The sequence below is a fragment of the Paramisgurnus dabryanus genome, chromosome 7 (genome assembly GCF_030506205.2).
Source record: "Paramisgurnus dabryanus chromosome 7, PD_genome_1.1, whole genome shotgun sequence".
Classification (NCBI taxonomy): Eukaryota; Metazoa; Chordata; class Actinopteri; order Cypriniformes; family Cobitidae; genus Paramisgurnus; species Paramisgurnus dabryanus.
Window position 1 is genome coordinate 2,919,311 of NC_133343.1, and position 10,378 is coordinate 2,929,688.

General features: G+C 34.6%; 1 protein-coding gene across 1 annotated transcript; it reads right to left on the bottom strand.

Annotated features, from left to right (window-relative positions):
- Nucleotides 1-1,922: 1,922 nt before the first annotated feature.
- Nucleotides 1,923-7,532, bottom strand: dmbx1b (diencephalon/mesencephalon homeobox 1b). The gene is made up of 5 exons (XM_065294026.1): nt 7,392-7,532; nt 4,893-5,048; nt 3,371-3,549; nt 2,858-3,227; nt 1,923-2,779 (listed from the first exon to the last, which is right to left on the bottom strand). Exons 2-5 carry the CDS (start codon nt 5,044-5,046, stop codon nt 2,403-2,405), a joined length of 1,080 nt encoding a protein of 359 aa, XP_065150098.1. The 5' UTR covers nt 5,047-5,048; nt 7,392-7,532; the 3' UTR covers nt 1,923-2,402.
- Nucleotides 7,533-10,378: the final 2,846 nt, after the last annotated feature.

The window sequence follows — 10,378 nt, forward strand, 5'->3', positions numbered from 1 at the left end:
CCTAAATACTACCCGAATATGGCAACCACAGCGCCCCCTATTGTGTGCTTTAGTTTCTCAATTTTTACATTTTGTATTCTGACTTTCATTGTTTATAGTTACATCATTATTGATGTGTTGTCCAAAGAAATTAAGTTTTTTTTTTTTTGCCAAAAATGTATGCACTAAGACAGTGGTTCTTAAAGGAATATTCCATTTTCTTAAAAGAAAAATCCAGATAATTTACTCACCACAATGTCATCCAAAATGTTGATGTCTTTCTTTGTTCAGTCGAGATGAAATTATGTTTTTTGAGGAAAACATTGCAGGATTTTTCTCATTTTAATGGACTTTAATAGACACCAACAATTAACACTTAATTCAACACTTAACATTTTTTTTCAACGGAGTTTCAAAGGACTAAAAACGATCCCAAACGAGGCAAAAGGGTCTTATCTAGCAAAACGATTGTCATTTTTGACAAGAAAAATAACAAATATACACTTTTAAAGCACAACTTTTCGTTTAGGTCCGGTCCAGCGCGACCTAACGTAAATGCGTAGTGACGTAGGGAGGTCACGTGTTACAAATATAAAACTCACGTTTGCTGACTATTTTAAACAATAAACTGACACAAAGACATTAATTAGTATCAGTTGACATACAACAACGTAGGAACGGTCCTCTTTCACCACATTTGTAAACACTGGGGCGGAGTTTCGCGGTCGTCCTCTGTGACCTCTTGACGTGATGACGTATTGCGTCGGGTCACGCTTGCGCATGACGACCGGATTTAAACGAGAAGTTGTGCTTTAAAAGTGGATATTTGTTATTTTTATTGTCAAAAATGAAAATCGTTTTGCTAGATAAGACCCTTATGCCTCGTTTGGGATCGTTTAGAGTCCTTTGAAACTCCGTTGAAAAAAAAAGTTAAGTGTTGAGTTAAGTGTTAAGTGGTGGTGTCCATTAAAGTCCATTAAAATGAGAAAAATCCTGCAATGTTTTCCTCAAAAAACATTATTTCTTCTCGACTGATCAAAGAAAGACATCAACATTTTGGATGACATGGTGGTGAGTAAATTATCTGGATTTTTCTTTTAAGAAAATGGAATATTCCTTTAACGTTATTCCTGGAGGCCCACTGCCCTGCACATTTTGTATGTCTCCCTTATTTAACACACCTGATTCAAATCATCAGCTCATTAGAAGGGATCTCCATGAACTGAACTGAGTCTGTCAGATAAAAGAGACATACAAAATATGCAGGGCAGTGGGCCTCCAGGAATAACGTTAAGAACCACTGCACTAAGAGAGGTTTGCAGCGAAAATTTGTTAAAGGGACAGTTCACCCAAAAATGGAAATTCTGTCATCATTTACTCACCCTCATGTTGTTACAAACCTGTATAAATTTCTTGGTTCTGGTGAACACAAAGGAAGATATTTTGAGAAATGTTTGTAACAAACATTCCTTACTGTTGGTTCACACCAGCCAATTTTGAGGCGTCAAATTCGCGTCTACCGCTTGAACATTTTGAGTGTACTCGCTTCATTCGTGCATGAAAGCCGCATGTGAAATTCTAGTCATCGAGACATTCACGTGAAAATTCGCGTCATGGGAGGGGCTTCTGCCCCACTACTAGAGCAAGCTCCTGATTGGTTACGCAGCGCACTTTTCCGCCAAAGTTAAACATTTTCAATTTCCACACGTTTCCCGCGGCAACACTCAATTCGCGCCAATTCCAGACGCGTGTCAATGCGTCTTTACATTGACTTAACATTGAAATCACGCTTGACACCTCTACCGGGGCTGGTGTGAACGTAGCATTAAAGTATCTTCTTTTGTGTTCATCATAACAACGATAATTAAAACTTAAGGATTGATAAGAAAGCTTTAAAGACTTCTACTGATACTCTTACACTTTATATGTGTGGTTTATTCCCTTTTACTTAACAGATAAATTATTCACATTTTCTTTTTCAAACAATTCTGAGATATCCCATAGACTTAAACAACAAAACACATGGCATGATTCAAAAAGGAATCGGTCCAGATAAAGCCTTTCTGTAATCTGTAGTCTTCGGCATCAATGTGCTTCTCTTCCCATTTCAACATCTTTTCAATAGACAAACTGATGGCTTTAGCCTACGTAATGAAGCTGTGGATCTGAATGAGATTATTTACAGAGAAATGAACTGCAGACACTATCGTGCTCTTTTTTTCAAGTTTCAAAGTGCAAAGCCAGGTTTTTTTACAAGGTCTGCCATGCAGTCAGACCAGCATTGTCCTCTAATGTTTTAAGTCAGAACCCAAACTTATGGTCATGCTTTAGTATTTAATAATGAAATCCAGCTCTGATATCCATGTGGTGTATATCCCGGACACAAGACCTCTGGTTCAATCAGAATCTGCACAGGTCTGTGGTCAGTTCGGTAGCGTGTCCAACCCAAGTGATGCAGCGTGCTGCTTGGCTCTCAGCCGCAGATTTTCAATGCTTGTGGTTTTGCTGTTGAGGGCAGGCAGCAGTGGGCTGCTCCACATCTGCTGGGCTTGAGACAGGGACTGATAGTAGGACTGACAGGGGAGCGATCCCAACGGAGATGCCATGTTCAGGTAGGGTAGGGTGGAGGGCGTGGATATGTCGAAGGCGGGATAGTGCATGAGATTGTTGGTGGCGGCCATGTGTTGGCGAAACTGTTCTTGCAGACGAAACAGGCTGAGAGGAGATGACGCGTATGAATTGGATTGAGCCGTCCCGACACCACTGGATGACGGGAGAGCTGAAGAGCAGAGGGAAGTGTCTGGGGAGAAAAGACGACACGATGATTAATATTAAGTAAAAAAATCTGTGTTGTGAAAGACTATTAAAGTATATGTACCTGATTTAGGGCTAACTGGTTTGCAGGAGGGTGAGCTGTCTGTCATCACAGGTGGCCCCTCCTCTTTTATTTCATTGTGAAAGGACAAAGATTCATCCTCTCTGTCAGTCAAGTCCTCAGCTCCTGACTCTGCCCCCGACTGTTCTGGTGAAGTGACATTCACTTCTTCATTCAGCTCACATGGAGGAGGATGTGTGGGAACGCCTCCATCTGGAGGGGAGGGCGGGGCTTGAGATTCAGTGGGTGGAGTTTCTTCTTTTTCTTCCTCAAGAGCATCTTCCTCCCCAGCATCCTTCAACCGTTGAAGTTGCTCTTTTTGCAAGCTACGTTGCTTCTTGCGAAACTTTGCACGTCGGTTTTTAAACCACACCTGTCAAAAAGACATCACTGAACATCGAGAAGACAGTTCTCATAGCTTTGTGCTGTTATACACATGCACTTACATGTTTTAATCACCTAGTAAATTCCAAATAACTACAGTCAGGTTTAAACTTCTTCTTACTGTAACCTCACCTGGACCCGGGCTTCAGGTAAGTTGGTGCACATGGCCAGGCGTTCACGCATGACGACATCAGGGTAGTGAGTTTTCTGGAAGGTTTTCTCCAACGCTTCAAGCTGCTGGGCGGTGAAGGCGGTGCGACTGCGACGCTGTTTCCTGTGCTGAGAGCCGTACCTCGCCTCCAGGATTATGTCTACAAAGACGCAGCCATTGGAGATGATGAGTTTAATGACATGAGAATTATCCATTGTAAAGTGTAGACAATAGTGTTGGGTAAGTTACTCAAAAAAAGTACACATGATCTCCAATCATGTAATTAAATTGCTGTACAAATTACTCTCTCCAATATTGAAATACTTATTTTTAATTACTGCTAAATCCTATTTAGTAAATGATACAAGGATAGGCTTGACGTGGCTCAAATAAATCACATAAAAGTACATAAATTATTCTGCTCCCACTTTAGGGTCCAATTTTCACTATTACTGTAACTAACTATTAATTACTTTTGCCTCAATATACTCCAAATACTGCTTAATAATACTAAATAAAGTAGTTGTTAATGTTAAGTATTGGTAGAAATATAGGGAGGGTTAAGGATGTAGAATAAGGTTTTGCAGAATCAGGGATTAATAAGTGCTAGTAAAGTACTAATAAACAGCCAACATCTCAGTAATATCAATGCTGATAAACAACCAGTTAATAGTGAGAATTGGAAAATAAGCTAGAGTTGTATGATTATTAATGCACCAAAGTAAGTGAAAATGATACATAAAAAACATTTTTTAATGCATTTTAACCTTAGATTTTAAATTGTGATGTTAAATATACTATGTACAGACTGTAGAACAATTATGTATACTAATACAACAGTATTTAGTTACATCAGAAATAACTGTAATTAGATTACTGGAAAAATAAGAGAAATCCCTTACTTAACTTTTTCTAAGGAAGTAATTAAATTAAATTACAGTAATTACTTAGTAACTAGTTACACCCAACACTGGTAAACAACATTAAATAATAATAATAATTAGAAGACAACTTATACACAGTTAATTATTTTAATTCCAGTATCTAAAAATGTATTTTATTTTTAAATATAATCAAAAGGCATAAGCATACTTTATTTGTACTTAAATAGTAACATGAACACTGTAAAATAAAGTTATTCTGACAGGCAGACATATAACAAACTGTCCTCAAACGATATACGAAAGGTTGATATGAAAAAAACACTGCCATATAATTTAGTATTTACTAAAATAACTGTAGTAAATTATAGTATACTGTACTTTCAGTTATTATTCTGTATACATGTATACTATAATATGTGTACTTTGTAAAATAAGATAATATTCTGTAGTTTTAACTAGTGGATAATCATCAAATGTTGTAAACACTGTACCTACTTGAATATTTACTATGCTAAGGTTCAAAAACACAAGTATCTAATAATTTTACTAGTTTACTGTAGTTAATACCAAAGTAGACTCAATTATTGTTTTTAAGGTGGTGATTGGATTTAAACCTTACCTGCAAGTCTCTCAGCCAGCGTGAGCGCGTGCACTGAGGGTCGGTAGTCCGGCGCGTGCTGCGCGTGCTGGGCGGCCTGTTGATGCAGGTTGTACATTGCGCTCAGAGAATTCATTGCGTGCAGGGAGTAGCCGTTCACTCCGTAATGCTGCATAGCTGATGATCAAAAAATTATTTAACATGATTATTAAGATATATAAATATATATTATAATATGTATATATATATATATATATATATATATATAAACAACATATTTGCATCATTATGTGTTTAAAAATAACCTTTCACTTAAGACTGATCTTGTAGCCAATATTATTGTGCCTGCATGTCGGCGACAACACTATTTATTAACAGATGCAAATGAGCATTTATTTAATTTTATTTGAATGACAATTGATTTAATTTTTAACCTGTTCTAAAATGATACAAAAAGCTCTTTAACTTTTTTAATGTGTCCTTTAAAAGTAAATAATGCAATGATCTTTGGACGTAATCATTTATTAATTATACAAAGTTTACGCCCATTTAATTGACGAATATGCATGAACAACCATAATACTAATAGTAATAATAATAATAGCAACAATAAGTAATAATAATAATAATAATTGTGAATTTGCGCGTTTTTAGAAAATTATGTCAGTCTGAGCAAAACATACAATATTATCTAGTTATTTTAATATAATTATAATTTTATTATAATATAATTATAATTTTATTATAATATAATTATAATTTCAGTTTGCCAGATTTGAGAGTAGACTGCATAGTCGTCAATCAAATTAAAAAATAGGGATGATTCGTTTGAGGACATACAGACATGGGTACTAAACAAATGCTGTTCATTTTTGCGCATGAACAAGAACTGAGCTCGAGGGCATTTTGCGCAAACTAATGTGCATCTGTCAGATGAAGAGAAACGACTCTCTTATAATGAAATTCAATGATAAACAACAATTTAGACGATAAAATTCATTTAAATAAAATATGATTGATGGCTCCCTACAGGCTAAAAGTGCATGCTTGTTATATAAAACGGCTTTATGATAAATGACTCAATCGATTTCTGGTGAATTTGTATGTGTTTTCAATTGACACAAGGCCAAATGTGCAACAAGAAATGACTCATTGTTAGGCTGCAGATTGATCCCCATTTAATGAGTGATAATTGGTTACAGTTAGATTAATCTCTTTATTAGCCATTACTATTATTTGAAGCAAGACTAACTCTAAGTAGCCTGTGGGTTTAGGATTTAGTCTTCGCTAAAGAGCCCGTTTGTGTCACTGACACGAAAATTCCCTAATGTAATCATATTCCAGTCACATGGGAATACTTTAATTCAGCTGAACAAGAAGTGCTTTGCTAAACATTTTACTCCGTCTTCCCGGTGGCGTTTTCTCCATCGCCTCAGGCTGCGGATGAGAGATGAATACATTCACATATTCATGCGGCATGGTCCCAGTTGGCACGCGTTTAAAATTGGTGCAAATAGCTTTTATTACCAGTTTGACATGGGTTGTTTGTGTTCATGGCCATATGAAACGAGTTTGACGCTTTTTTGGTTTTAGCGACACTTGGTTTATATCATTAGCGACAAAGCATTACAATTTTTGCCCATCTTTTTTAGCATTAGGCCATCAACATTTTTTAAGTGTAAGAGACAGCTAAATTATTTTAAATAACTATTATGACACACATACAGATTACAACAACATGTTTGTATATGTTCAACATTTATTTGTTAATTTATAGAAATTAAATTAATTAATTAATTTATAGAGTAATGCTTTTTAAAAACGTTCCGTTTTAAGCAATTATAGGCCTAATAGAATATTCACACAATTAATAATAATAAATAATTAAAATATACCAATAATAAAATGTATATAAATAGACGATTACACATATTGAGAGAAATAAGTAATTATTTATTAACAAATAACTGATTTGTCTTCACTGTAAACATGTTTGTCAGTTAGCCGACAATATAGTTAATGTGGAAACTTGGACTTAATCGAGTCTAATACTATTTTATACAACTAACAAACATTTGCTACATTACAAGATATCAAGAAAATGCAGTTGTAATTTTTTACTTTTAGCACAGCCTAATAGGCTATGTCAAAAAGGTTTCTAAAGCGTTAATATTTTCATTTACAATTTGTGATAAACCTTTACAGTCACCAAGACTTTATAACACACGATTACAGCGTTTACATTTAGTAAAAACTAAATCAGATTATAAACTGTAGGACAAAATGAAATAATAATAAACTTTTTCAACATTTCTGTCAGAGGTAAAAAATAAATAAATCAAGGAAAGTAATTTTAGTCTATTTTTAAATCCAGAAAAGTCATTCTAAACCAATGAAACTCTTTGCTTAGACGTGTTAATATTTAAATTAGTAGTTTAAACGTGTGATCTATTTTACCAAAATAATAAAGTTTTCAGTTAAAGTTTGTTTCTGATATGATCTTGCAGTGGAGTTACTCACCTCTGTGAGAAGTCTGTTTTTCCAGTTACGACAGCAATGCAAGTGATTGTTCCGTCAGCTGAAGTGATTTTTCTAGTCTTTGTTTTTGAATCCTGTTGACAAAAGTATCGGAGCCCATTTACAGCTGATCTGATCTGAAGAATTTTTTTATGCTAGTGCCCAAAAAATACCAGAGCCCCTCGGATCATAGCGCCACGAGCACCCGCCCACTCGGCCAATGAAGTGAGACTATAAGATCACAGCTGAATATCAGAGGACAAATTCACTGTCTGTCAAAATTTCCCTTCACCAATCCACTTCACATGGAGTCAGTGATAACCTGTGCAATGACATGTTTGTAGTAAAAATAAAATATATCTTCATAAATATCTGATATATGCGATAAAATCATTAAAGAATGGAAGAAAGAATCTAGCCTTGATATTTTAAGACAAATAAAAAAGATTTTTAGCAACTCTACCTAAAAAATACTGCAGAATACTTTAGAATTTACTTCTGTGAACTGAAGTAAAAAATTACAGTATAGTGTTTACTACAGTAGATCAATTCACTATACAGAAGTTAATACTGTTGTGGCAAAAAAGTAGTAATTACTATAATAGTATAGTAAATTAGTATAATACAGCATACAATTTACTACAATACAGTATTTTATGTGGGTAGTAATTGCAATGTAATTTTTAAGCTATATATAAAGGTTTTATGGTAAATTTAATGGTAAAAATGTGATAGTATTAACTACATCTTGTCTGTTTAGTTTTATTTTTTAAATAGTGCAAGAAATAATTTACCAATAGTGACAGAGTTAAACTACTTAAAATGTATGCATAAAAATTAAATGCCTTGGTTTTCATTTATTTATTTTTAAAAAGTTTAAAGCTGTAGAGAGAAAAAATCTTTTGAATTCAGTGAATTATTTGCGACAAGCTGTTTTCAAGAGGGACGAAAGCAGAGAAGGTGGAGAGAGAAAGAGATCTCTAATAGATGGAGGAATCTCACCCGGCCTGAAGGATTTACACAGACAAGACGCCATCTCAGCCTTTTACAAAGTCTTAAAATGACGGATGCTAAGAGGATTAAAACAATAATGCCCTTCTCTTATCCAAGTTTTTTTTAAAGATTTCGTCACCCAAAAGAAAAACGTTTAGGCTGATTTTAAGAAGTGGCCTTTTAAGGCAAACCATGCATATTTAAATGCTTTGAAAAAGTGCGTATAATATATTTTAGTCTTTAAAAAATGTGAAATGGCAACATTTTTAGCTCCTTTTTTGAAACTTTTTGAACATCCCTAAATCCTTTTGAACAGCTGCGGGACAAATGTTTTACATCGAATTCATATCAAATATTCTTTCTGTACTTGCTGTTTTAATGTAATTATTACTAAAATATAGGCCTACTTCACCTACGTTTTTTGAATAATGATAGTTGTTGTATTATTTTTAAAAAGTGCATAACGGATCCATTGAAACTTAAAAGTTTTGATTAGATGTTTATCTGACAATTAAGCATTTAATTCCCGAGGCAAACAAAAAACTTTAAAGTTAATAATAAGTAGATAAAACTGTCAATACGTCTCTATGTGGGGAAAGTTTTTAAAGCAGTTAAAGCAATAATGTATAATATGATCACGTGTACAACACTACACAACTAAAGGTTTAGTTAAACGATTGATGCTGTATATGAGCAATAGTAATGCTGATGCTTAACTTACTAGATAAAGTTGATGCGTAAAGGTCATATATGTCATAGCATAATACATGTAGACATACAGTATCCCAACATGTACAAAGGTTTGAGGGAGGCAGAATTTTTAAAACATGGCTTCTTGGCTACTAAAGTGGTTTTGATTGAGTACCACTGTTTGGTCACCATTTTTAAACCTGTTCGCTTCATGGCTATTCATTGAACACACATCTATGTGCACAAATTTAGTTTCCATTTATACCATCAATCATAGTATTTTAATCTGAATGGCCTCAGAAATCACAGAAAGCCTCTTTAGATAATTTAACGTCTTTACTTGTGGAGATGATGCTCTTGCTTGCCGGATCTTCAGAACAAAACATTATCCTCTCTGCCTAGAAAGTCAACCAGCCAAAATGTGCAAGCTTACTCAATGAGGTGTAAAACCAACTTTAAACCAATGAGCCAAACGAAATATGGTAAGTTGTAATCAATTTTATGTTTTTTATATAAATACATCCAAGATTTTTTGGTCTGAATACGATCAAGTCTTCCTCCGAGAGACATACTTAAGGGAACTCTCGCAAAATTATCTCTTACAATATTATGAATCTAAACAACCTACTCTGCCATTCATAGAAGTTTAAACCACTCTTTTCTGGTCAAGGGTATTCCAGTATGTGCTGATATCGGGAATGTTAATAATTTTGATGAATGGTTTTAAGATGAATGTTGCCTGGGGACTTTTGTGACAGGAATAACAAAACAATTTGCCAGAAGCAATTATTTGAAGCAATTCTTTTTCCACGTCTCCTGAATGTGATTTCAAGGGGCCAAAATAACACTTTCTTTTCCCCCACTAATGTTAAGCAGCACAGGATTTTTTATATATAACATATACAGTATGTATATACACTGAGTTACAATGTGGTTGGTCAGCACTTGGGGTTTGATAGCTCAAGTGTGATGTTTTTTTGGGATGGTTAACACACAGCATGAAGTTACTGCTGAAGCAGGGATTACCTTGCAATGTTCTCTCGCCTCTGAAAAAGGGCCTGGTGAATACATCTGCTGTAGAAGAAACATTGGTGTGTGCCAGAAATTTGCCATCTAGCATCATATAACACAAAATATAAGCATTAAAATTGTGATTGTATACATTACTCCAAACAAAAACGTTTTCTCTTTATAGCCTATCATTAAATTATAAGAAATTGTCTATGAAACAACTTTCTTGCTGTTGTCAACAAACTCCCTCTCATATAGAGAGAAGTTTTCACAATCCATTCATTTCCAGGTGAATA